Here is a 24,651-nt window from a genome sequence, read left to right as displayed (position 1 = left end):
CCTACACACACAGGCCGTTATCTTGACTTTTATTCTGTCCACCCGATGGCACACAAGCGCTCTGTCGTCTGCTCTTTAGTCGAAAGAGCAATAAACACGTGCTCGAACGAGCAGTCCCTGAAGGGAGCTAAAGACTGTTGAAAGGGATTTGGCGAGAAATGGCTATCCAAGAAGTTTTGTGGCAAACACAAAAAAGAAACTACTGGAGCGACCGCCACCTTCTGACGTCGCCAATGCTTCTAAGCCAAAACGCGCATCCATCCCCTACATGCCACATATCAGTGAAGCACTTGGTCGGGTATTCCGAAAGTACGGCATGCAAGTTGCCCACGTTCCAACAAGCAAGCTTAGAAACGAGCTCGTCAATGTGAAAGACCCGCTTCCCCCTGACAGATATCCTGGGGTCGTGTACAAGATTCCGTGTGAAGACTACGACCGGAATTATATCGGGGAATCCGGAAACTGGTGCAGACGGATCCAACAGCACAAAAATGACGTGGCGAAAGGACGCAGTGCTGCTAACGCTCTGGCCGAACACGTGCAAGAGACTGGACATGTCATCAATTGGGACGGGGCACGTGTGCTTGCCAGAGAACGAATCACTTCTAGACGCCTGTATCTAGAGTCCTTGATGATACAAACCACTCCCGGTACACTAAATCGGACGCAAGGAAATCTGCCTGCTGACTACGCAAGATCATTACGACGCATTTTTGAATAAGATATAAACGCATGCTTTTGCCTGGTTTCACCCATTGTGAACAAGGAAGCCGTAGGGCTTCCGAAACGTCAATACGTTTCTTTAAAATTTTGACTTGGTCAGTGACCCTATGTTTTTATTATGCCTCTACCTGACCAGACGACGTTTCGTCAAACTCTTGACTACAAGTATGGTGAAATGCAGAAGCATGAGGGTCGGGGGGACAAAGGACTATGATTAGGTTTCATGCCATGCATGAATCAGTGTAGCCATTGCACAGCCTTGCCAATAGTGGGGACATCGGAAACTTAAGGAGAAGTCCAAGTGAAAGTCAGATGCTGTGCCATCTCCTTTGAAGACGTGGCACAGCCTCGCAAGTGTATTGCTCTGCTGGTTGTATCCCCGGCACATAATTCGAATAATCGGTAGTGGGACTAATTCGTGTGTGATTAAAGAGCTGTTTTACATACAGACTTCAACGGAGCCTGAACAAAGCAAGTTGCGCGGTTCGAATTACTCAAAAATTTATTCAAGCAAGCTTTCATGGGAGTACTACAATTCAACGATTTTCAGTTGCCTTCCCGATACCTCCTTCCACCTTACGTAATGGAAAAAGGCTCAGTGGGCATACAGTACGAGATCACTGGGACTTCCAAGTAGCTGATAAAACGTCCAAATTATCCAGAGGTCTAATTATTGACTGGCCCACAAAAGAGAGCCAAATACTGTTCATATTACTGCAAACATGTTTGGTGAAAAACTGGGTGACAGTCATAAGAATTCAGGTGATAAGAGCACTGACAGAGGAGCATCCCCCCTCCCAATTTTTAACCCAGAGAATGCGTTATGAATTACCTCTGTCTGAGAGGAAGTTATGCTTTCGAAATCTTGTTCACTGTCACAGCACTACCACCCAACATTTTTGGTAACTTTGCAAAACGTGCCTCCAAGTGCCAACTGGCACACAACCGAGAATACGCAGAACGCCTTCGATCTGCCTGAGCCACACATTAAACGACATTGGCTTCCCCTGATTCAACTCTCGATTGCAGACAAAACTTGAATAAATGGCATTCAACCTTGCTGTCCACTCCTTCAACTCCCAGACATTGCACCCTCCTTCAGGGCAAGTGTTACAGCGATGGCTCAACTACACACATGTGCTTCCTCCAATCCCACATCCCATATGACGTGGGATCATACGTCTCCCATGTCCCATATAATGTTGCTCAAATGTTTAATATGACAGAGTCATCACTCTTCCCTTCACACCCTGAAAGAAGGCATTTTTTTTTTTTTTGTCACACAGAACCATGCAACCAGCCAGACTGGCAACAAAATGAGGCTCGCTCAATGAAAGCAGCGTTGCATTTGCCCATCTGATAAGGATATTTGGACACACACTGCACACAGACATGCCCAGTAAGGGGGAAGGGAACACTCACCATCCATCATGGAAGTCTCATCTGTGTCTGCAAGGTCATCCAGACCTGAAAAACAAGAAAAGATTGGTTACAATGAGGTCAACTATAACTACACCTCAATACTTCCTTGAAGCACTACCAGAGCTGCACTGAATGCACAGACGATGTTCTGACGCTGCAGAATGTAGTGCCAGTATAAAATAGGCATATGGGTACATGGGATGGTGTGCTTTAAAATGCGCATGCACCAAACATTTTATATCAGGCCTTAACATACGCTCGCATTACATGTGCAATTTCCCAAGTGTAGCATGTGCGACTCTTGCATAAGTTCAAACATTGTTTCCAAAATGGTGGGCCCATTCAAAGCAGAACCCGTCGCCTCGGATTGAATTTGCCGTTGTTACTGCCGCTTTCAGTACATTCATTGGCCGTAAATGGGCCACTGGGCTCTCGCTTTGTTTTACCTCGCCTATAACAAAACATATGAACAATAAATTCGCTTTATTTTTTATTTAGAGTGATGATTCTGCGTTGGTTTCTTGAAAAAATGGTTCCTTTTCTAACGACCAAAAAACCCAGAACAGCAAACAAGACTTTTCCAGGCATAAATAAATTAGCACGAGTACATTTTTAGCGTTTCCATATGCAAGTTTTGTCTTCAGATAAAATTAACTTTAAGCACCACGAATGTTTTCTGTAAGTCTGCAATATTTGGTTCAGAGCGATCTTAATCTAAAAATGCCATAAAAAATCTAATGAAGAAAGAGACTAACGTATGGTATCATTGGAGAATATGGAGCAATATAACCGATATGTCAAGACAAGCATATTCCAAGTAAATAAGAGTTTTAATGTACTGCATCCAGGCTTGACTCCAGAGCAAGCGACAGCAACACTGCCAGTGGTATCGACGCCAGGAACAGCCATGCACTTCGATGTCATCAGAAGCCACACAGCAGACATGTTTTCTGGCAGTGAGCTACAAAACCCTGCTTCAAAAAATAAAATTCCAAGCCCAAGACTCGTTCACCACTGCCAGTATAATCTCGCCCTCTAGGAAATATTAAGCAAGGGTATACGCACTGCACACGTGCACACAGCCGTGAACGCCAGTGCCGTGGACCGAAGAGAAGCTCGGCTGCCTGTCACAAAATGCATTATCGAGGTGCAGCAGGCCGGCAGGCCGACCCTCATCCGAATAGTGCCGGTCACTGTCCAGGCACACTTCAACCAGCAGCACGCAGCGATCTGCAGTGCCCACAGCCACGCACCCGCCGCTCAGGCTCCCCAGGCCCTCGTTGCTCACTAGAGCAAGGTGGGTGGCCTGCGTTCAGAGAAACGGCAGTTATTTGTCATCACTCAAGCGCTTGCCAGCTGGTAGCTATGCAAAACAAATTTACAAAATACGGCGATATATAAGCTTATATGTGCCCTAGACACAAGAACACAGTGCACCCATGGTAGCGGTGTGCTCCCTTAAGTGGCCCACCATCTGCTGATGCACTGGCAAGAGACCAACTGCTGGCCTAGCCTGCTTCGCATTGAAGCTACGATGGCCGATGCTTTGCAGCTAGCCACCGCCTATCATAAGAGGTCTAATACTGTTACCAGAACATAGGGGTGTGCGAATATTTGAAACTTTGAATAATTTACGAATAGTAGACGCTATTCGATACGCATCACGTTTTAACTATATTCAAACCTCCTATACCATCCAGAAGTTATGAATTTCCTGTTCACCTGAACTCACGGTGAAACATCACATTTCGAGACGGTAGTTATCTTGCCCTTGGCTCGAGTCTGCAAAAGAATCGACTGCCAGCATGTGGCAAAAGCCCTTGTGCGGTAATGCTATGCCTTGCATAAAATCAACGTGCTGACAGTCATCAAGGGCCACCGCAGTACACTCGCAGGTCAGAAAATGAAGTTAGCACCACGTGGCCACCGAAAGTTGCCTTGAATTTGACTGGCAGCGATCCTCTCATTTGAAACTCACTACGATAAAAAACACTGCGTACATTCAAGCAGCACTGCTTGTGGGGGATAGCACAAAGGGCGAAGTTGCGGCTCACGTGGGCTGCTGCAGCTGTTTCGTGGTAACAGCGTAATCATTCACAGTTTTCGTTTGAACCTACAAAACTGTGCATCTTAGGACAAAGAGGACAAGAAAAAAGCGTACGATAGAAATATCTGAACCAAAGCAGGCACACAAAATCGCACCGCCCCACAGGGCAGCTCGCACTTGGGGCATCGGTATAATTTCGTTTTAGCACCTTTGGTTCGCGACAACCTCTCAACCCATCACGGAGCTGGCAGTAAGCCGATACCAATATGTGAGAGCTAAGCCGGTTACATATCCTCATGAATGCTACGTCTGGAGTGGCTTTCCCCAACCAGCGCTTAGTCTTCAGTCATTGCAGGGGAGCAAGGAAGGGATGCAGACCGGACTGCTGCTTTCGTGTATATTTTGCATGCAGTCTTGTTGTATTCTGCCAGCAGAGCCCTGCACCTTACCCTCCGATAATCGACCACTGCCACCAGCAAGCAGGTATCTCGCCTCCTTACACCGTATCGTAACATCGCTCACTAAGCTCCTTTGTCATGAGAGCATTAAGGCACACCATGACATTAGACATTCTTTCACTGAATGCAATTGTTGTCCAAACAACTGTAAACAAGGTATCAGCGAACAAAACAAAGGCTATCACTTTTACAGCCAAACCCTGCTACAATGAACACCACGACAGCAAAATTTCCGCCAGAACGAAGTATTTCCGATTCCCCATCAGTAAACCACACAAGGCAACACAATTATTTCCCACTACAACGAAAAATCTTCAGAGTGGGGTTCTGCTTCAACGAAAATTTTCCAAATAAGCGGTCAATTTTTTTTCCCCACATCCACATATGACTGCATATCTCATTAGGCTTCACCAAAAACAGCTGCCAAAGACAGTTTGCACTTTCAATAGCACAGCTGGCCTTCCTATAGAATCAGGATTAATGGCCAAACATGTACGCACAAGTATGCGATGCTGCGCACGATTGCTTGCGACAGTTTTGCCGACAGGTCAGACAGCTTAGAACCGTGACAGGCAAGACCCCTCTGCAAAGGCGCCGCAGATCCACTTACCGGTGCTGGCAGCTGAATGGCACGCACAATGTTGCCGTCGAACGGCTGGCAGACACACAGCAAGGACCCTCTCGAGCCCCCTTGGAGCGCCACCACGAGGTAGACGGTGTGGCCACGCACAATTTCCACGAAGGGCCCTGCCAATGGCTGCTCCTGCTGTCGGCCGAAATACAGCTCGGAGTAAAGTTGGCCGGTAGCCGCCTGGTAGCCCCGAATCCATGAGCCCCCACACAGCGTCACCCTTGTGCCACCTGCGCTTGCCGCAAACAAAGGTGAGGAGACAGGCATACACAATGCCAACACACACACTAAACTGATTTTTAGTGCCCTCATATGCTTACCAACACCAACCAAGAGTCTTGTCACAGTATGTACGATCTTGTGCCGTTACCTAGCAATCCTTGTTACTATCCGAACTTACTTGGGTAAGTTTGGGTAAGTTTGGAGGAGCGTCGCGGCAGCTGCGCCAGAGGTTGCTCGGGAAGAGCAACATTAGATGCACAATCCTAACCGGTGGCTATGATAGAAACAGCCACCTGCCAATGCAGAGGCGCATCGCTTAACCGCTGCGCCGCTGTGCTGCTGGTGGTACGAGGACTCGCCACCATCTATGATTGTTAAGCAGAGAATGACCAATTCTGCATATATGGGCATGGGCATTAACCCACTATAGATATCGCGTTATACCCTCAAGGCGGAGCTTAAGTGCCCCCTCAAATTGAAGAATGAAGCCCTGCTTTCACCCGTGTACTCAGTTTATAACAGTTCACTGAACATGTACTATGGCTTCCAATTTGCTTTGGACATACAATCATGTCCCATCCACTGCCTTCAAAGCTTCTACCTCTCACTGCCAATAAATAAAGTGCTCCGACGCTGCATACATAACGAATCGACCCCTACAGACACATTGCAAAAGACTCGCCTTTGCGACAAGCATAAGTTTACAGAAGAATGACATTAGAGGCTTTTTACATGGATTCTTTCCTGCTCTTTTTGACCTTCACCAGGTTACTCTTGGTCGTGCAACAAAGTAAGCGAGGTTAGCAAGCTCGTTCAAACGTCCGCACTGATGGCATAAGCCCTATATTCTAAAGGTAAGTTCTACAACCCTCATTTCTAAAATGGGGAAAAAAAATAATAAAACCTGCTCTCACATGGGCCGATGCATCCTGTGAAAGTATGCTCCAGCTGCCCTGGCAATGTGCTGTCAACGATGGCCGGCCAGAGGGGCACCAGCTCTGAGACCCTCTCGGGGGGCACCAATGACAACGGCATGTTGCTGAAAAAGAGGACATGCATAAGGGTGCGTAAGGGTGCAAAACGGAGTTCTGAAACAAATGCGCTAAAAAGGCCTGGTTTCATGCGTAGGTCACACAGTCTCCACTCTGGGCTGCCCATGCACTGACGCAAAGCCACCCAGCATGCAAATTGCCAGTGGGAATGAATGTTGCAGACTCCCCTCTTTCAACGTGCTCAACTGCTTTCACCAGCCCTTTACGAGATCGCAGTACTAAATTAATAATAAACAAACAACCTCATGTGGGCACGAAACGTGACGTATGAACTGCGTCACACTGTGCAGTAAAACTACAATTTAAACACCAGTGTATACGACACACCTCCCCCCTTTCCCGTTACGACGACGTGCGCAGAGCAAAAGCTCAGACACATGAACGTCTTGGGCTTTTATCGAGCTCTTGGCACTGAGGAGCGGCTGTGTCGGAGAAAAATCCAGTCTCTCCTTATCCCCTTACGACGGCCTCTCGGAAGCGATACCACTGTTGATGCTTCAGACTGTCGCAGGACTACTTTCGCATTCGGTACTTCTTAGTGGGGCCAGTAAACTCTGAAGATGCTCAAATGTAAATCGCTCGCACGCTATACCGCGCAGTGCAAACCGAGTCCTCCCAGCACAACTAGTTACATTTCGGATAAAACAAAAGCGAAAGTCGACCTAGCCCTGTATACCGGTACAAATGATTCAAACCAGTTCAACTCACTGGAGTGGAAATTCGTTCGTGAAGACTTCGGCATCGCAAATACCCGAGCGTCCGGCAAAACACCGAGTGGCCTCAAAACGTTATTGCAGTGTTTACAAGAACTAAACCACACGTCCCGCCTCCCCCAGAGCAACAATCGCATCGCCCTGGCATGCAAAGCCGGGAGAACACCAAGCGAAGCTAGTAAGCCGCGACTGCAGGTGGGAAATCGCCGAGGCGAAGGAGGCAGCTTGGAAGACGCACTGCGCCGGCGTTCAGGCGCGCCAGAATTCAAGACGCGCTACCGTGTTGGGGTTTAACGGTCAACTTTATCGAAGCTTTTATTGTCACGTCTAGCAACGCGCACTATACTGTTTTCAGCGATTAAAATGGGCAGGATATGCACGTAAGGCTTTCAAGGCGGTATGTGGTAGAAACAAAACGCGCTACCGGCGAACGCCGTCATGGCCATCGGCGGAGACAGGCTGCCCACATATTTGATGTCCACTCATACGAGCCAAGAACATATGGATAGAAATCCTGCGCTCCACAAACCACGCGCATACGAGTTTCTCTGTATAACAAGCTTCCACGTGTTATTCGCACATTTGAACAGACGCGACAGAACGCTCTGCAAGGAAGGAGTCCGCCAACGAGAACCGCGGGATAACCGCCGTTTTCCTCCCTCTTCTCAAACACGATGGTTTCGATTCCAGTGTCTTACCTTTGCTTGTGCCGTCTATCCAAAAGCTGTCGCGTAGTTTTGTAACGACGCTAACGCGAACGTGAACATCATTACCTCAAGACCACATTTCAACCTTCGTGACTAGAGAGCCGCCATTTTGCACTAGCTTTAGCGTTGTCACGTGCGAAGTATGTTGCTGATGATAGCTGCTAAGCTTTCGTTACATTATTATTGCTTCGTAAGACAACCGCGTAATGGCTGTAAACATGGTAAAAATGACGGCAAAGAATGACATTGAGCATGGCGGAAGAACATGTTATTTCTTTTCTGCATGGCATTGAGTGGCATCCACTTATGTCCTATCACCCACACCGATTTTCACCTACCAAATAACCGAACCAAATTAGTAAACTATTTTCCAAATTAATATATAGCGAAATAAGTTTACCTTATTTGTAAAGATGTTGTTTACTTTGCTGGCTACGCTTCAACCTTACAAGGTACGCCATAATAATATTATGCCTTTGGTGGCGTCCTCTCAACAATTTAATACAAAACAAGTAACGTGCGGTGGGAGCGGAGAGGAGGAGAAAGAAAGAGGAGTTGAAGAAAGAAGAATTAGAGAAGAGGAAGGAGCCTTCACTTTCCATCATGCTTTCCTTCTTCCACGAGAGGAGCCATGTAGAAAAAGCCCGCGAGAAAGAAAAGAGAGAGAGAGAAAAAAAGAAACGCAGTGGAGAGGAGAACGGCTGCCGCAGGATGCGCGACGTTTCGGATATTTGGGAGATGACCCCCCGACGCAAAAATGACGTTACCGAAACCCGGTAGGCCGGACTCCGTTTGAAAATCCAGACGCCCGACCGTGCAACGCCGAGTTCTCGGGCCGAGGTGCTGGTAGTAAGCGCGTTGGGGGCCAGTAGCATAGAAGAGACGCAGCGACGCGAAACTGACGTTCGTTTCTTCGTTGAGGTGATCGCGAGGGTGTGCGCTGCATTGCTGAATTTCTACCTTTCATTTTCCCCTGCGAGTGTCTTCGCCTCCCGGTTCCCTCGCCGAGAAACTTGGATCTTCGTCCCATCCTCCGGACAAGTAAGCTTCCCCGGTTTCTTCTCATTTGTTTCTCGAGCGTTGTGCCCCATGTGGACTGAGGTGATCTAGCGCAGCGGTTGACAAAGGGGAACATTACGACCGGCGCGTCTTGCAGTGCGGCGCCACTTTCTCCGCAGTGAAAGATGCGAGGAGGGTTCGCTCCGCAGAAATCGCCATGGTACTGAGCGCTGCTCGGCACACCGCTGGGCAGTGATGGCACATGTCTAAGCACTTCGCGGCCCTGATATTGGAACTGTTTGTATATGTGGTTCTCCGCCGGTTTGGGGAAACAATGTTCTCATGTGGGCATGCGTTTAGGCTTCCTTGTTGCGAAGGCAGCGTTGTTCGCCCGTTTCTTCAGCCATTGGTCCTTTCGGTCACGTTCTTTGTCATTGCTGTTGGAAGGCGGTTCTGGCATCGCCTAAGTGCAGCTTATCGCCAGTGGTCCTCCTCATTCCGTGCCTTAAACATGATAGTAACAGTCTATGCGCTGACAAAGAACTTAGTATAAATTTTGGCACGTGCGTTTCAGCGCATGCCGCCCATGCTCCAAACTCAGTGTATGTTAGAATTTAGGGTGTGTGTTTTTTTTGTGTGTGTGCGACGGTGGGGCGAAGTGCGAGCTAAAAAGGCGTGCCGCGCCTTTCTCGCCAAGACGTCTCACATAGCGGGTCGTTGGGGGAAAGAACCGTTACTGGCGTGTCAGTGAACTGCGCATCGTAGGGAACTGGTTTTTCGACGGGTAGTTTGTGAGCTTGGTTCTCGAAGGAACTGCTAAGGACCTAGTGCGCGATGTAGCGTAAGCAGTGCGCTTTTCGTGTACAGCCTGAATTTCCAGCGCGAAGTGTTCGTTATATATGATTCTAGTACGCGTTCATGTCATATTGCCGTTTGGCCTGTGCATGTAAGACTGCTGTTGCTTTAAGTGCAAGCAGATTTGTCCGGTCGACACTTGCTGGGCGCTTGAAAAAGAAGCACCTGCATTTGCTTTCAAAGCCCGCCAAAGAAAGAGGAGGAAAATGCAGGAAATGATAGGAGCACGGCGCACTGTTAAACACCTGAGAGTCACTGCGCGCGGTTCACGGAGCGTTCGGGGCGCTGTACAGGCGACGGCGAGAGAATTCTGGGCCCCAAAACGGTGCCCACGGTCGGACCCCCGACTTTTTGTTGTTGTCCCCTCATCCTGGGTTACCCGGCGGAGGCGAGCTTGTTGTGGTGGGGGCGGCAGCGGCTGCTTGGGTTGGGAGGGTGGCCGATAAAGGAGGGAGAGGATGGCGGCGGCTAGAAAGATGGGAGCGCGTACAAAAAGAGGAAGACTGCGGCGTGAGGGACACGGGAGGGAGAAGTCTGTGTGCCTACTGGCTGAAACTGTGCCGCTCCCATTGGAGCTGGTGTCGTGTCGTTTTCACGGGGGTTTGAGGCAAAAATACTGGAGCAAGCAGAGTAAAGTAACCGTGTTGTAGTAGAGCCTGCTCTGTAAAGCAAACACATTGCGTCCGAAGGTTTTGGTGTAGCCGCCGCGGTGGCTGAGTGGTTACGGCGCTCGGCTGCTGGCCCGAAAGACGCGGGTTCGATCCCGGCCGCGGCGGTCGAATTTCGATGGAGGCGAAATTACTGTGCGATGTCAGTGCACGTTAAAGAACCCCAGGTGGTCGAAATTTCCGGAGCCCTTCACTACGACTTCCCTCATAGCCTGAGTCGCTTTGGGACGATAAATCCTATAAACCAAACCAAAGGCGCCTGTGTGTGTGCAGGGAGTCTAGTGGTAGTGCAAGCATGCTAAGCCATATTTTGTTAGTGGCAATTTCATCTGCCTTTCAAGGCTGTCTGCTCAGAATTCGATTGGCAAGCCTTGTAATTTTGTTTTCTTGTTGCCTGTGGGGATGCTGCTTCATAGTGAACACTCGAAACCATCCGCACAACTGGATGTTGTGGTTACCTTGTCATCAGTATTTCAGCTAACGTACACAACTCCATTTGTTGTGTCCATGCTGATCCTATGAAATGGAGGTTGCTTCTCCTTCACGTTAAAGGGCAACTGAAGAGATTTCAGAATTCGCTGAGTTTAAAGGGCCGAATGAGGGAAACATGCAGGTAAGCCCTGTGAAATCGTTTTGCCCTAGCGTTTGAAATGGCAATGTAATTGTCGAATAATGCGGCTTCAGCGTTGAGGCTTCTCTGCAGTGCACAGCGACGAGCAGAGCCCCTATTAATGACGTCGCATACGACAGCACTGCGTTTCCAGCGAATAAACAGTTGATTCATGGAAAAAAAACCGACGTCATTGAAGGTGAATCTCACAAAGCATTGTTTCGCGGTATCGGACGACGCACAACAGCATGCACGCGAAGGCAGCGGACGTCTGAAGTTTCGGCAGTAATGACATCACAGTGAGTTTCCTTGCATTTCCCTAACACAGTAAGGGGAAGCTTGAACATCGTAGCGGTATTAATTGATGATTATGCCACCATTTTATATGCTAGTGCAAAAATGCTTTGCATGCTTTACCTAGAAGCTCTGTAGATTCCAATTCTTGAATAACCTCGAATTCTCAGAAAACCATTTCAGCTTCCCTTTAAGAGTACATAGCAGAGGCTGAACATAGAAAGGGATGCTGCAGCGGTGCCCTTTGAGCATCCATCTTGTATTCAGGAGGTGCGAGGTTAAATCCCCAGTGCCGCGGCATACCGACCGGTTTACCAAGGGGGGTGTTAGCCTGATGCTCGGCTTCTTCCCTGGCCTGACCTGCCCTGGTGCTTGGCTTCTGTGGGTTGAAATGTGCGGGAAACGGGTCTTTGACTCGACCTCATGCAGACCAAGCATGTTAGCCATGGAAATCTGTGGCCAAGCCACCTTTGCATCAGTAAAATGAAATTATTGTCTTCATCTGCTAGAAAGGAGAATGAATGCCATCTAGTGATGTGCTCTCCCAGCAGCCTGTTTCCACGTGATCTTTCAGAAATATCCCATCTCTTAAATCTTTGCAAGTTGCTTTCATTTACTTGGCAACTTTCTGTTGGAACGAGCGAAGAGTCAGGAAGGATAAGTGCACTAGAATTCCAGGAAGTTTTTAAAACATAGGAACACATAATGTGGCAGGGAAAGAGAGTGAAAAAAACGTTGAATGGGGCGTAGAATGTTAGGATGGGCCCTCATTCCAGAAGCCCATTGGCTTTTGCCGCCACTCTTCCCGGTTCACCAGCGAAAGCTGGTCGTCCAAATGTAAGCTGGCCAGCGCTGCCTCCCTGTCCTCAGTTGTTGGGTTATTGATTCTTGGTATACCTGGGTTTTTCTGGCATGCCCATATGATGTGGTTTAAATTAGCCACATCACTGCAGAAGGCACAGTGTGGATTGTACGAATTGGGTAACATAGCTGAATTTGACAGGATTTATATAAGTATTCGATTGCAATTTCCTTAAAATGACCCCTTGTTCCCTGTTTAGATTTTTGTGTGGTTCGGCATATACTTTCCTCATTAATCTCATATGTTGGAGTAAATCCCTGTAGCTTAATAGTGGTTCAGAATAATTATGTTCCTGCAAATGTTGGGGGACCTGGGGTAATAGCACGTGGGCCACTGCATGAGTGCCTTCGTTTCCAACATCATAGCAGTGTCCTGGAGTCCATATGACTGGATTTAAAGTCTGTATCTTTAGCTCTGAGCATTCTGTTTGCATGTTTACCAATCCTTCCTCTTGCATTGTAACAACATGCAGTCTAGGAGTCCGTAATTACACACGCGACATTCTTGGAAACCATCGCCGCTTCCTCAGCCTAGTTGATTCTCTGGCATCGAATTGATGCCCTATTGACTAATTTCCCTTGTGCATCCATGCATGCTGTCGTTGATATCCCATTGACCGGTCCTGCCATGTCCAAGTAAATGGGCTGTTCCATCACACCCCATGTTCTCCTGATGTCATTCGCCCTAGCCTTCCTTCTTTTCTTATGATACTTGGGGTGCATATTTCTCGGAATGGGCTACACCTCGATCTTGCTTCTAAACTCTCCCAAGTCCTTTCTGTTCTCCGCAGACCAAATGCATAGGAGCCCTAGTCTGTCGAGTGCATCCCTTCCTGTCCTGCTTCCTGACAGCCGTGTCCTCTGCGATATCTAATGGCCTTCAATAATCTCATCTATAGTATTGTGAATGCCCATGTGCATTAATCTTTCTGTTCCTGCGTTGACCGGGATACGAAGTGCTCTTTTATATACTTTGCATATTATGATGTCCAGCTTGTTCTTCTCATTTTTCTTCCATTTTAGATAATGCTCTGTAAGCTATCCTGCTCACAATAAAAGCCTGTATTAGCTTTATGGTATCTTTTTCTTTAAGTCCGTGCTTGTATTTTGATACCCTAGTAATCATTCTTGCCACTTCCTCAATTGTTGCCTTTATTCACCTAATCACTTCCACATTGTTGCCTTTGGCATCTATTAACGGACCTAAGATTTTCGCAAGTGGCACCTCTTGAATTTGCGCTTCCTCCACAAATGCTACAACAGGGTCCAAGTCTCCTTCCTAAATATTAGGAACTCTGATTTGTTATGTGTGCATTGGACTCCACAGCTATTAGCATGCTACAATGTGCAGCAGATACCGTGCAAGAATAATGTGGCAGCATTCTTCATATTTTGACACTGACGACTATATTGATCTTGATGCGTATTCTGGAAAAAGTCTCCACTCCACAGCTGCTCTACTCCTGGGAGAGCAGCTTTAAGGTGCATGTATTTTGATACTTTACTGATACCTTTTTCTTTTACACTCTGCCAAAATATTTCATCGTGTAAGTACTTTGTGAAGTCATTCTTGTGGCATGTTCCCATTATGTGCTAATCAAGTGCTGTGTCTTGCATCTTTGGTACTGCCACTTTTCCTCTGGGTGAGTTCGAATTTTTTATGCGAGCTATGTTCCAAGAAAAGGAAAAACAGTGCTGAAAGAAACAGCACCATCATTCTCCTTATTAAATGATTTCAACTTGTTAAAGGCTGTACTGTAGACAAAATGCAGGATTTGAAACCTGTGTAATAGGAAAGTCACTTTTTTTATCTGCTTCCTTTCACAGGCTATTGCTCATGCTGTTATAGGTGTCATTTACGTATGGTTCTCCTGAAGTATATATGGTTCGGTGAGCTCACTCGATTCAGCACTAGGAAATAAAAGGTACCCCCCTGTAATGCCCTAGTGGCACTGCAGGTATTGTAGGAATAGAGAAAAATATAAACTATTATGAATATTGTAATCATTGTGGACATTAAAAAAGAAAAGGGTGAGGAGATGAAGACAAGTGGACTTGTATTAGCTAACTCACTATGGCCACAAGCCTGTGCTTAAGTGCAAACTTAGTTGCTGGAGCCCATAGCCTTATGTGGTGAGCACAGGGAAAAAATATGGTCCCATATGGCCATCATTCTTCCCTGAGACAAACAAATAGCGGGGCATGGCTGACTCTTTTGTTGTGGCAGCACGCAAAAAACCTCAGCAATAAATGGGAGTTAGAAATTGACAGCATTTGCTCTTATGGCGTAAATCATCAGTGTCATCTGTCGCTACTGTCCTCGCTGTCAGTGCTTTAAAACTCCGCTCCTTTCACCCCTTCTTTAATCGTCCTCCTCACCGTAGCTTCCACAGTGCTTCGCTGTGCAACGGTGTGCTGCTCTAGCTTTGGCAGTGCTACGGAACGGAATTAATGATGCTGTAATATAGAAAGCGAGCAGGCCTGCAGTGGAATCGTAACTGGGTTGAGATCTCCCCACTCCTCTTCCTGGCACCCTTGAGCACGGCAAATAAAATGGCCAGTTCGGTGAAAATTTCAGGTCTTTTGCATCTTTTTTTTCGTCCTTTCGAGCATTTGGGGCTGCTTTTGCCGCGAAATGTGGTAAAATAAACTCTTAATGTTGATTTTCTCTACTTTCACTTTTTCTGCAGTTGCTATCACTCATTCGTTCAGCATTTTGTAATGGATAACAGTAGAATTATTCTGCTTTTTGCGCACGAGTGCTAATATACTGAAGAGTGCATTAAAGCTCTCAATTTTCCAATATCTTCAAATAATAGTTTTTGAAGGTTGAACTTTTTTTTTTACTAGGCATCTAAAAGAAAGCACTAGTGGCATTTTGCACACGCTGGGCTTTGTGAACATGCTGCACATCAAAAACTTGTAGGATTTATTTTTAATTATTGGTTAATCACTCAGCAAGTATGACAACTAGCTAAAAATTATCTGCTGCTTTGAAATCTGAATTCAAAGTTACTTGTCTGCACCAAATTTGGCTTCATTTCATGCATAAATAACAAAAATAGTTCTAATTGCTTCATGCACTCCTGATTCGAGCTCACATGTTTCGAACTCTTGGTTTATTCGAACTTTTGCCGGGGTCCTGTCGACATTAAATGTACGAAAAGGCTCCCATTGCATAATTTGAGCAAATGTTCGGCCCCGTTTGAGAATTTAATATTGAATAAAAATGACGTCGCTGCGGATGGATTAGTCGCGACTGGCCCCAGGCAGCCTGAGGCCTGTGACTACCGCATCCGCGGCGAAGAAAAAAAATTAGCTGCGGTTAACTACTGCTGAACGTGGATATAGAGCGTAAGCTGCGGTGTACGGGGCTAGTAGACGCGGCTTGACGTCTGTAACGTTGAGTGCGTTCCGCACACTGGACAGGTAGTGCGCCCACCCGTGCCACCTTAGCAGGTGGCAGTAAACTAATGGTTGATCGCGAGAGGTTGGTCGAAGGCTAAACATTTCGACAGATTTGCCTGTCTGGTTGGGTTTGAAGACATATAGTAAGCTGCACATCTGCAACCAAAAAGTTTAATTTTAACCCATCGTTTCGAAGCCGACTCGGCTCCTTCATCAGGGGTGACTGAGGGCAGTAGCTAGCCTCTTTAAGTATGAAGGGGAGGAGGGGGTCAAAAGAACGAAAGCTGTGATGCCAAAAGCGTGGGGGGGGAGGAGGAAGGGGGGGGGGGTTAAGGCTGTTAGTCACGCTGTCGCACTGTGGGGAGGCGGTCAATGGCGACTTTTTTTCGTTGAGTTGCAGAGCGAAGTCCCTGGGCATATACTGGGGGCAGGTTTCCTTTTGTGCGGTTGATGTTGTTCCGGGTGGTTTGGGTGTGCCAGGATTCCAGAAGGAGCCATTTGTGGTAATTTGTTTCGGTTGCGAGGATGCTGGTTTCTTCGAAGTTGATTCTATGGTCCGAGTCCTCGGAATGTTCGGCGACAGGAACATTCCGTAGCCCAACATTCCGAGGACTCAGACCATAGAATCGTTCGTGTCTCTGCATGACTTCGCATCGTTGTTGTTCGGTCGCGTGGTGAGCTGTGCAAAAATAAAGTAACGCCTGCAACTCGATCGTTTTCATTCTGTCGTGCTCTCAGCATAAGTTTAGGCGCGATATTCCGTGTACTTGGGAAGTTGAACGCAGGGGGCCATTTTCAGACGCTTATCACCTGGACAACGTTCCCAGCATCGATCACTTCCCGCAAAAAAAAAAAAAGACAAAGCTGCCGCCAGTCGCCTCAGCGTTCACATCGTGCCGCGCTTGAAGAAGCACCGAACTCGGGTAGTAGCACGCACGGCGGTTTTTTTCTCTGTTTTCATTTTCGCGAATTCCAACAAGTGTGTCGTTTCAACACCGGTTCAACGATGCTAGGATCTCGACAAAGTCGCGCAGTGTTATTTCCCAAATTATTTAAATTTTTGCATTGCAGGTCGGTCAGAACCTGGCGAACAGAGCAAATTTCACGCCAAAAGCCACTCCGATCAAGCGGAATGCGCACACATGAATATAATCCAAAATAAGAAGCAAAATTTTGTAGCTTAGCGGAGTGAGCTTAAATTTCGTTTGGAGCTCGAGGAAAACGTCTATGCATGCGCTCGTGGAGCCCTCGGATCGTATTTGCCTTATTCAAAGCAGCTATAGTGTTAATTTCCAAGGTCTCCGGAGTGAAGCGGCTCGGTGAAAATAGGAAGCACATTACAAGGTTCGTCGCGTGAGAAAGCTGCTTCGCGTAGTGCATCACGTCGTCCTATCTTGCACTAGCAATCGGGTATGCTTTATCGGCCCATAAGTTGACAACTGTGGACAATTAGTTCCTCCCCATACCTCGCGCTTTCACCCGCCGTAGCGCTGCGCTCTTACTTGTCGCCAGCTAGGAGCGGAGAAGCACCCGATGCACCGCTCCGCCTACTAATTCCTGCTGGCGAACAGGCTGAAAAAGTGGTGCAGAACTACTCTCTCCGAGCATCAGCAAAAATGTTTCTAACCACAAGCGACGCGCACGCTTTGAAATATTCGCGTACACCTGTTGGTTTCTAAGCCAGCGTCGCTTGGCGCAGTGTAGGCGTGCTGCGTTTTGCCTACACCCCGCGTCGCTGCCGACCGCAGCGCCACATTTGTTTACAAATATGACGCTTGTTTTCAACGCCAACACCAATGAACACATTGAACGCCGACGGCTAGCGCTCGGTTTCGGCGGCGGCGGCTGAGTGACGTCATCGTTGTCACGTGGTTTCTCCTCGGTTCAAGGTCAAACGCGTGCACACGGCGAAGAAATTACGGAGGGTAGCGGTAAAGCTCTCGCTTTTAAGAAATGCGAAATAATGCCATCAGCACTCGGTGTTCCCAGGTGGTCTCCCTCCCAAGTGCTGACCGAGCCCAATGCTGCTTGGCTTCGGTGATGGGACGAGAACCGGTGTATTCAGCGCATGATAAGGCCGATGGCGAGAGATGGCTTTTTGAGGGACTTATGTAGTGTTTTCGGCTCCTTCTTGGCTCGCAGCTACGCGAGGGTGCTGCCCTCTTTCGTGAAGACAGCCGCCGAACGTGCATTTACGTGCTGTGTGCTTTTTCGGGTCATTAATTTTTGACGAACGTAACGCACTGCGGCGTGCAGTGAGAGCGACGTGTTGACGCGGGCAGCGATTGCGCGTCTTATGTTCTCTGCACGTTGCCGCAGCCTGATTTGCACTGCAAACGCCGCGGCAGACGTCAGAATGTGAGCCGGGAAGCCAAAGCGGCCGAGTTGTGCCGCACCCACGCGCATGCAACTCTCGCGTCCGCAAGAACGTGCAGTTAATTAAGGAGTCAGCTGTGGCTGATTTTCTTCATATGTGCACCCTCCTTATACAGTTTTGCTTGTAGTGTCAGAAAAAGCCGGAAGGGAGCTACCGGTAGGTAACCTTGGTTACTGCGTGTTCGGAATGTGAGTGCTAAAAAACGAGGATAAAACTGTGAGAGTGGACATATTGCCGCAGCTCCTCGTGCTTTCGCCCTTGTTCTGCCTGGTGGTGTTCCAAGCAGCCACCTAGCCGAGCTGTCTGCTCTAAGTTTGAAGTATACGGTTGACATATGTCATGCATATCAGCGTACATCCTCGGGAGCCCCATCGTGCGCGCACTATAGTTATGCTCGGCGCATAGTGGAGGTCATGGGAGTCGTGGCCATGTGGGTCACGGTTCATGGGGCCGGTCGTTTCCATTGCGAACCCAATCTACTCACGTCTCGTAGTGGTCACACCCGTGGTTGCTTTCTCCCCGCGTGGCAAACGCATTGCCATGCGCCGGCGACGATGAGGGAAAACGTTGATTACCAGGCGACTATCGAAGATGCTGCTTATTTCGGTTCCAGCTGGTACCAGCTGACCGAACGCACGCAAAGCTGAGCGGGTTCGCGAAGGACTGACTCTCTGTCCCGCCGTAGGTCGCCTGTCTCATAACTGTGCCGGGCGCCGTTATCTCATCCCGGCATCGTGAGCTGTACATCAGGCTCCCCCTGCGCAACTCCGGACATTATTGACGTAGGCGATGCCTGCAGTCACGTTCGCGGCGACGTTCGTGATGCTCTTGTTTCGTGCAGTGCTTCGGCCGACCCATCCTCTGTGCTTTAGTAGCGAGCGACGGAGCGTCGGCGTGCTCACGAGCAGCAGCTGCTGCTGCTGCTGCGCGCGCTGTCGTGGACGGCTTCAGTTTTACCAGACGACAACGAGGTTGCGCCTGCTGACGTCCCACCAACAGCTATCGCTGTAAAAATCACCTCGACGTCAGTGTTAGTGAACGCACTAATCAGACGCGTTGGGCATTTGTTGTCCACACCGATGTGCGTCCCGCCGTACGTAGCCGCCTCGTGTCACTTAATGTGCTCTCTATGGAATGGAACCTTCGAGCACAGGGCGACAGCTTCTCTTTCGCCAGTATCGAGGCGGGCGGGTTAGGTTCTACGTGCCCGAAGCGTACGTGGTCACTTCACTGTCCGGAAAGGGCCACTCGAAGCCCACAAGTAATGAGGAAAGGTACTGCCTGTTGTACTGTACGTAACATTCAGTAGCCTTAGCTGGCGGGTGTAGCGGGCACGGAGGCTCGCCGTTCCTTGGTTCGCTCGATCTTCAAGATTCCGCCATGAGGAAAGCCTCCATCGGTACTCCCAGAGTAACGGAGAGGCTGAACGCATGGTGCGAACCGTGAAGGACCTGCTTGAGAAAAGCTTCGATCCGTATTATGGCTCTTTCACTTACCGAGACACACCTGGCGTTTCGGGCGTCTCTCCAGCACTATTACTGATTGGACGAAAGCTGCAGACTCTCCTTCCGGAATTGCCAAAACGACTTCTGGCATTTCCAGGTCACGGGGAGTTCAAGGCACAGGATGCTACAACCAGTGTGCAACAGGTCACAGCGTAAGCCCTCCGAGTCCTCTGAAACTGCGGGACGAGTACGTGTTGGGTCAAGGAGATTGGCTGCAGCGGTCGGGTCTTCGGCCCTGCCCAGCGACCTCGATCGTACGTGGTTGAGACTCCTAGCAGTATTCTGCAAAGGAATCGTCGCCATCTAGTGCCTTTCTCAATTGGCCAGAGCGGGCAGCAGCTTCGCCCTCCAAGCCTGAAACGTCTGTGCAAAGTTCTTCCAGCACGTCGCCTATGCGACGTTTGACCGCACCGCACCGTCTTCGCTTGAAATCCAGGGGCCATCCGTGGAACCCAGTTAGCCTCATACTCAAGACCGCCGCGCGGGTTAAATTGGTAGCTGTTTCTGGAGGAAAGATGCGGTGATCGCCGCCTTGTGTTAAGGCTCGCAGCCGAGAGATGGCGCGGGCAGCAGAAAGCCTAATTGTTGCTTTCGTTCCTATGTCGGGGCCACGGAAGTCGCTCGTCTAGTCTTTCGAACTGAACAGCGGTCGCGGGCCCCACCCGCAGCAGAGGTCGCATGTGTGCCACGGTTGGTGCTGTAACTTCGTTTAGTTTACGAGCGCGGACCCGCCTGCCATAATATATGTCAGTGCCGAAAACAGACCTCCATCACCCCCCCTCCCACTTGACGAGGGGTCGTGCTGGCGGTGTTCGGTGGATCGGCCAACGTCTCGATCGAAAAAAAAAGGGGGAGGGAGGGAGCAAAGCGATCGACGAGGGGAAACAGGGAGGCGAGTGATGCGTAGCTTTGTTGTTGCTCGGCGGGAGAGGGGAGCGGGAGTCGGCCGTCGTGTGCGCGGCCGCTTTCATCCCTTTTGTGGAGCGGTTGTTTCTCACGCTCCCGACGCAAGGACGCCCCGAATTCCGATCGCGTTTGCTGCATCGTCCCCTTTGTATGTTCCTCCCCGCCCCCTCCTCAGGTCCCTGCCCCCATTTTTCTTTTTTTTCCCCCCGTATTCGGTCAGAGCCGAAAGGCGCTCGAAGGCAAGAGTTCCGCATAGCGCGCGTTACGTGGGTAGCAGCAGCTTGGAGACCTGTTGTGTGGTTGCAAGCATGGGATAGCAGCGAAATAAATTCCGGAAATCATCGCCTTGCACACACGCACAAGTGTGGCGATCTGGGCTTGTTGGTGAAGGTTCATGCTCAAAACAGCGCGAAAGACGGGACAAACGAAGGAGGCAAAACAAGCGCTGACTGACAACTTTGTCAGTCAGCGCTTGTTTTGTTTTCCTTTGTTCCGTCTTTCGCGCTGTTTAGAGTTTGCACGCTTGGCTTCTGCGCAGTGCATGTATACGGAAGTTTGCCACGGCACCCCTTTCTCTCAGTCTTTCACTCCTACCTTGCTTCCCTCGCGGCGTCGTTGAGGTGTCCACCGAGAAGTGAGACAGTTACTGCGCCTTTCATTTCCTCAAAATTAATCTCACCCTTCTGGTCAGTGGTCAGGCATTATGCTTGAAATGAAAAATCAGTCAGTGACCATAGTCGAAAGAGACTTTCCGCAGTAGGAATAGTAGAAGAAACGTCTAATTTTAACTGTGTATGTTCAGTGTATTGAAAGTTCGTTCGCAGTTACGCGGAGTTCGAATTAACGGAGACCTTTCTAGCGCGCTTGATGCAGACGGGGGCAATTAAAGTGGCAGTTCGAATAAACCGTAAGTTCGAATTAAGCTAGTTCGAATTGTTGAGATGCATATATCGAACTCGAGTATTCGAATTTCGTCTCGCATCGAAAAAGAACTTCGAAGTTTTGAAACTGAGATGTGAAATTCGCGGCGAAACCTTGTTACGAAAAAGATCACTCGCAATATACGTATCTCGCGTTTAGAATAAATTGATCGAGAGAGAGGGAAAGGCTGTGAGATTAACCCGGCGATGCCCAGTAGGCTGTTCTACACGTGGGGAGGGGAACATAAGGGAAAAAAATGGGAGGACGCCTAAGCTTCGTCTTTAAGAGCAGGACGCGACAGCGTGGTGTTGCAGCGTTGCCAAGGAATCCACGGAACACCATCGTCCGTTCGGCGCGACGCCTTGCCCGGACAATTTACGGCAAGGAAACATATCTTGGCGGACACCCGAACCGCGCCGTAAGGCAAGGAAAATGAAAATAAAATTGATTCTAAGGAAAGGAAATGACGCCTGTCTCACATATCTCGTGGACACCCAAACCACGCCGTAAGAAAAAGGAAAATCACCCTTCTAAGACGACACCCTATTCACTAGACGCGCCTTTGTTCATTCCAAACCATCGAGCTGGCGTTGCGGAGTGGTTAGCGGGCTCGTCTCGCACTCCGGAGGCCCTGGTTCGATTCCCAAACTCGACCAGTGGTTAGGGCGCTCGACTACTGATCCGGAGTTCCCGGGTTCGAACCCGTCCGCGGCGGCTGCGTTTTTATGGAGGAAAAACGCTAAGGCGCCCGTGTGCTGTGCGATGTCAGTGCACGTTAAAGATCCCCAGGTGGTCGAAATTATTCCGGAGCCCTCCACTACGGACCTATTCGTCTTTTCTTCTTTCACTCCCTCCTTTATCCCTCCCCTTACGGCGCGGTTCAGGTGTCCAACGATATATGAAACAGATACTGCGCCATTTCCTTTCCACCAAAAACCAATTATTAATTATTATTTCCTACTCGGTTTTGTTTATGAATGCTTCTGGGATTTTTCGCTCACGGCCGACGCCGCCGACACCGGCTTTCACAGAGTAGGTGCCTGATCGTCTCGTTGCAGCCGCACTGCTCACACGCTGAGAGTGTCATTGCGATGAGATGGGAATAGGCATTTGTGAACGCCACTCCCAGCCAAAGGCAGCTCAACAGCGTAGTATCACATCGGGGGAGGCCGAGTGGCATTTGAAGTTGAAGCAAGGGGGTCGAAGTGGTGCGAGCGGGGTGTCCAGCCACCAGGGGTCGAGAGTTTTATTTACTTCAAAGGGGTGGCGGAACCGTACGGCGACGATTGCGGGCGTATACCTACCGAAAACGGCCATGGAAGGGAAATTCGCCTCCCGCCGAATCATTTATCAGTCCACCTCCGTGGCAGTTTTGTTTCTCAGCCCGTGGCCATAATTAAGTATAAGGCAGGTTCGTGTCTTGTCAGACTCGCTTCACCTTGCGGATTTCCGCTGAAGTGGTTCATCCAAAGATAGGCATTCGCAGCTTGTCGAACCTGGGGTGCCGTCAGACTGCAATTTGCAGCTCGATCGCTTGGCCGAACTGGTCCCGCTACCCATATCGTTTGCTTTTCGTCGTGTCATTGCGGCCATCAGTTCTATTTGTGCATTCTGACCGGCGAAAATTTTCTTTGAGGAAAGGAAACGGCGCATAACTGTCTCACTTCTCGGTGGACACCTCAACCGCGACGTGAAGGAAGGTGTAAAGGAGGAAGTGAACGAAGAAAGAGGCACCGTAGTGGATTGATTGATTGAAAACATCCTTATTTGCTGAATATTCGTAGAACACGTGGACGGGCCGCCTAGTCCGGTAGTGCACTGGTTATTGCTGCTGCGCTGGCCCTCCCCACCAGCCAGTGCTGACGGTCAGGATCATCGCTGAGCAGAACAGCCTCCCACTGCTCCTCTGAGGGGCTTGGAATGAGGTCAACTATGGGATTAATTTGGCATGCCCACACCATGCATGTGGTAGAGGTTAGCTACCTCTCCACTGTGTGGGCACTGCGGAGAGTATAGTGTAGGGTACCACTGGTGTAACTTAGCTGGCGTTGGGTATGTGTTGGTTTGTAGTCTCCTAAAGGTGTTCTCTTCTAACTTATTGAAGGATTTACGTGGTGTTGGGTACTCCTTCCTGGCTGTTCTGTATGGTGCGAGATTGTCAGCATACACTGCTAAAGCAGTTAGGTTGCGGCACCCTTCATGGTCATCAGGGGGAGACGCGCGGTATAGAAGAGCTCGGGCATGCCTGTGAGCGGCTTCGTTTCCTCCTGGTAGTTGCAGGTGACCGGGAAACCGGATGACTGAGGCTTGGCTGGGTGGCTTCTTAATCTGCAATTACATCCCTGACCTGTGCATTAATCCATTATTGAAGTAGCGACAGGTGTTCCGGGAATCGGTGAACACAGCGGCGTTGGGGTTAGATGCTACAGCTAATGCAATAGCTGCTTCCTCTGCGTGAGTGGTGTTCACCATCGATCCTGAAGGCGTTGAGACCACGATAGTCATCACCCCATTCTTTGGTCCTGCGGCGTCCACGTTGTTAGGTTGCTCTCCCCATTTCTTCTGCGGGGCTTCCCCTCTTGCTTTTCTCCTTTCGATGTGATATGCGGGGTGCATGTTCCGCGGAGTGGGGTACACGTTGATGCGTCTCCTCACATCGCGTGGTACCTCTTCTCTTTGGTCTATCGTATAGGGCAGATTAATATGGAGAGCTCCGTAATTTCGACCACCTGGGAATCTTTACCGTGCACTGACATCGCACAGCACTCGGGCGCGTTTCGCCTCCATCGAAGCGGCTCTCCCCCATCGAAACTTCGGCTCAGTACATCTGCAAATTGTATGCGCTGACAAAAGTCGGCGCGAATTGCCCGGCAGCGCGCACAGCGAGAGAGCGCGGGGAGCGTGAACCAGAGCTAGCCGATCATTCTGGCCATCAGTTTCATTACGCTGATCGGTACCAGGTGCTGTCAGTACGCACCGCACGCGCGCGTACGGGGAACGGAAACGGGCCGAGTCTTATCGGAAACGGGCACAGCTCGTGCGGCGCGGACCATCCGGAAACGGGGGGGGGGGGGGGGGGGGGCACTGCCGCGCGGCGGGCCACGGCGCGTACGCTAAGCGTACGCATGACGGCCGCGCTGCAGTGGCAGTGGTGGTCACGAAATGCGACGCGCGTGCAACGGTCGACTCGACGCCATAGTCATTCGCGCCACCCGAGCACGTGAGAGCTGCTGGCGCGTGAACTCGCGCGAGCGCGGTCGTGCCGAGAGCGG

General features: G+C 49.5%; 2 protein-coding genes and 1 pseudogene across 4 annotated transcripts in view; 1 reads left to right on the top strand and 2 right to left on the bottom strand.

Annotated features, from left to right (window-relative positions):
• The window catches only part of LOC144128161 (uncharacterized), a 100,033-nt gene extending 91,912 nt beyond the window's left edge, over positions 1 to 8,121 (bottom strand). For 2 of the 3 annotated variants that reach the window (XM_077661265.1, XM_077661263.1), the window contains exons 1-5: positions 7,967 to 8,121; positions 6,418 to 6,542; positions 5,261 to 5,511; positions 3,211 to 3,451; positions 2,146 to 2,190 (exon numbers count right to left, since the gene is read on the bottom strand). In XM_077661265.1, coding sequence (XP_077517391.1) covers positions 2,146 to 2,190; positions 3,211 to 3,451; positions 5,261 to 5,511; positions 6,418 to 6,538 — 658 coding nt within the window. In that variant the 5' untranslated portion in view covers positions 6,539 to 6,542; positions 7,967 to 8,121. The remainder of the gene's footprint in view (positions 1 to 2,145; positions 2,191 to 3,210; positions 3,452 to 5,260; positions 5,512 to 6,417; positions 6,543 to 7,966) is intronic. The other variant, XM_077661264.1, reaches the window with a different exon arrangement.
• A 431-nt stretch (positions 8,122 to 8,552) lies between these two features.
• Positions 8,553 to 24,651, top strand: part of Nrt (Neurotactin) — a 34,223-nt gene continuing 18,124 nt past the window's right edge. The window contains exon 1 of the mRNA XM_077661262.1: positions 8,553 to 9,016. The gene's annotated coding sequence lies outside the window, so the exon portion shown is untranslated. The remainder of the gene's footprint in view (positions 9,017 to 24,651) is intronic.
• LOC144130669 (5S ribosomal RNA) lies at positions 17,635 to 17,755 on the bottom strand (annotated as a pseudogene).

This window comes from Amblyomma americanum, chromosome 4 (assembly GCF_052857255.1).
Source record: "Amblyomma americanum isolate KBUSLIRL-KWMA chromosome 4, ASM5285725v1, whole genome shotgun sequence".
Taxonomy (NCBI): Eukaryota; Metazoa; Arthropoda; class Arachnida; order Ixodida; family Ixodidae; genus Amblyomma; species Amblyomma americanum.
This window is presented reverse-complemented; position numbering and strand designations above follow the sequence as displayed.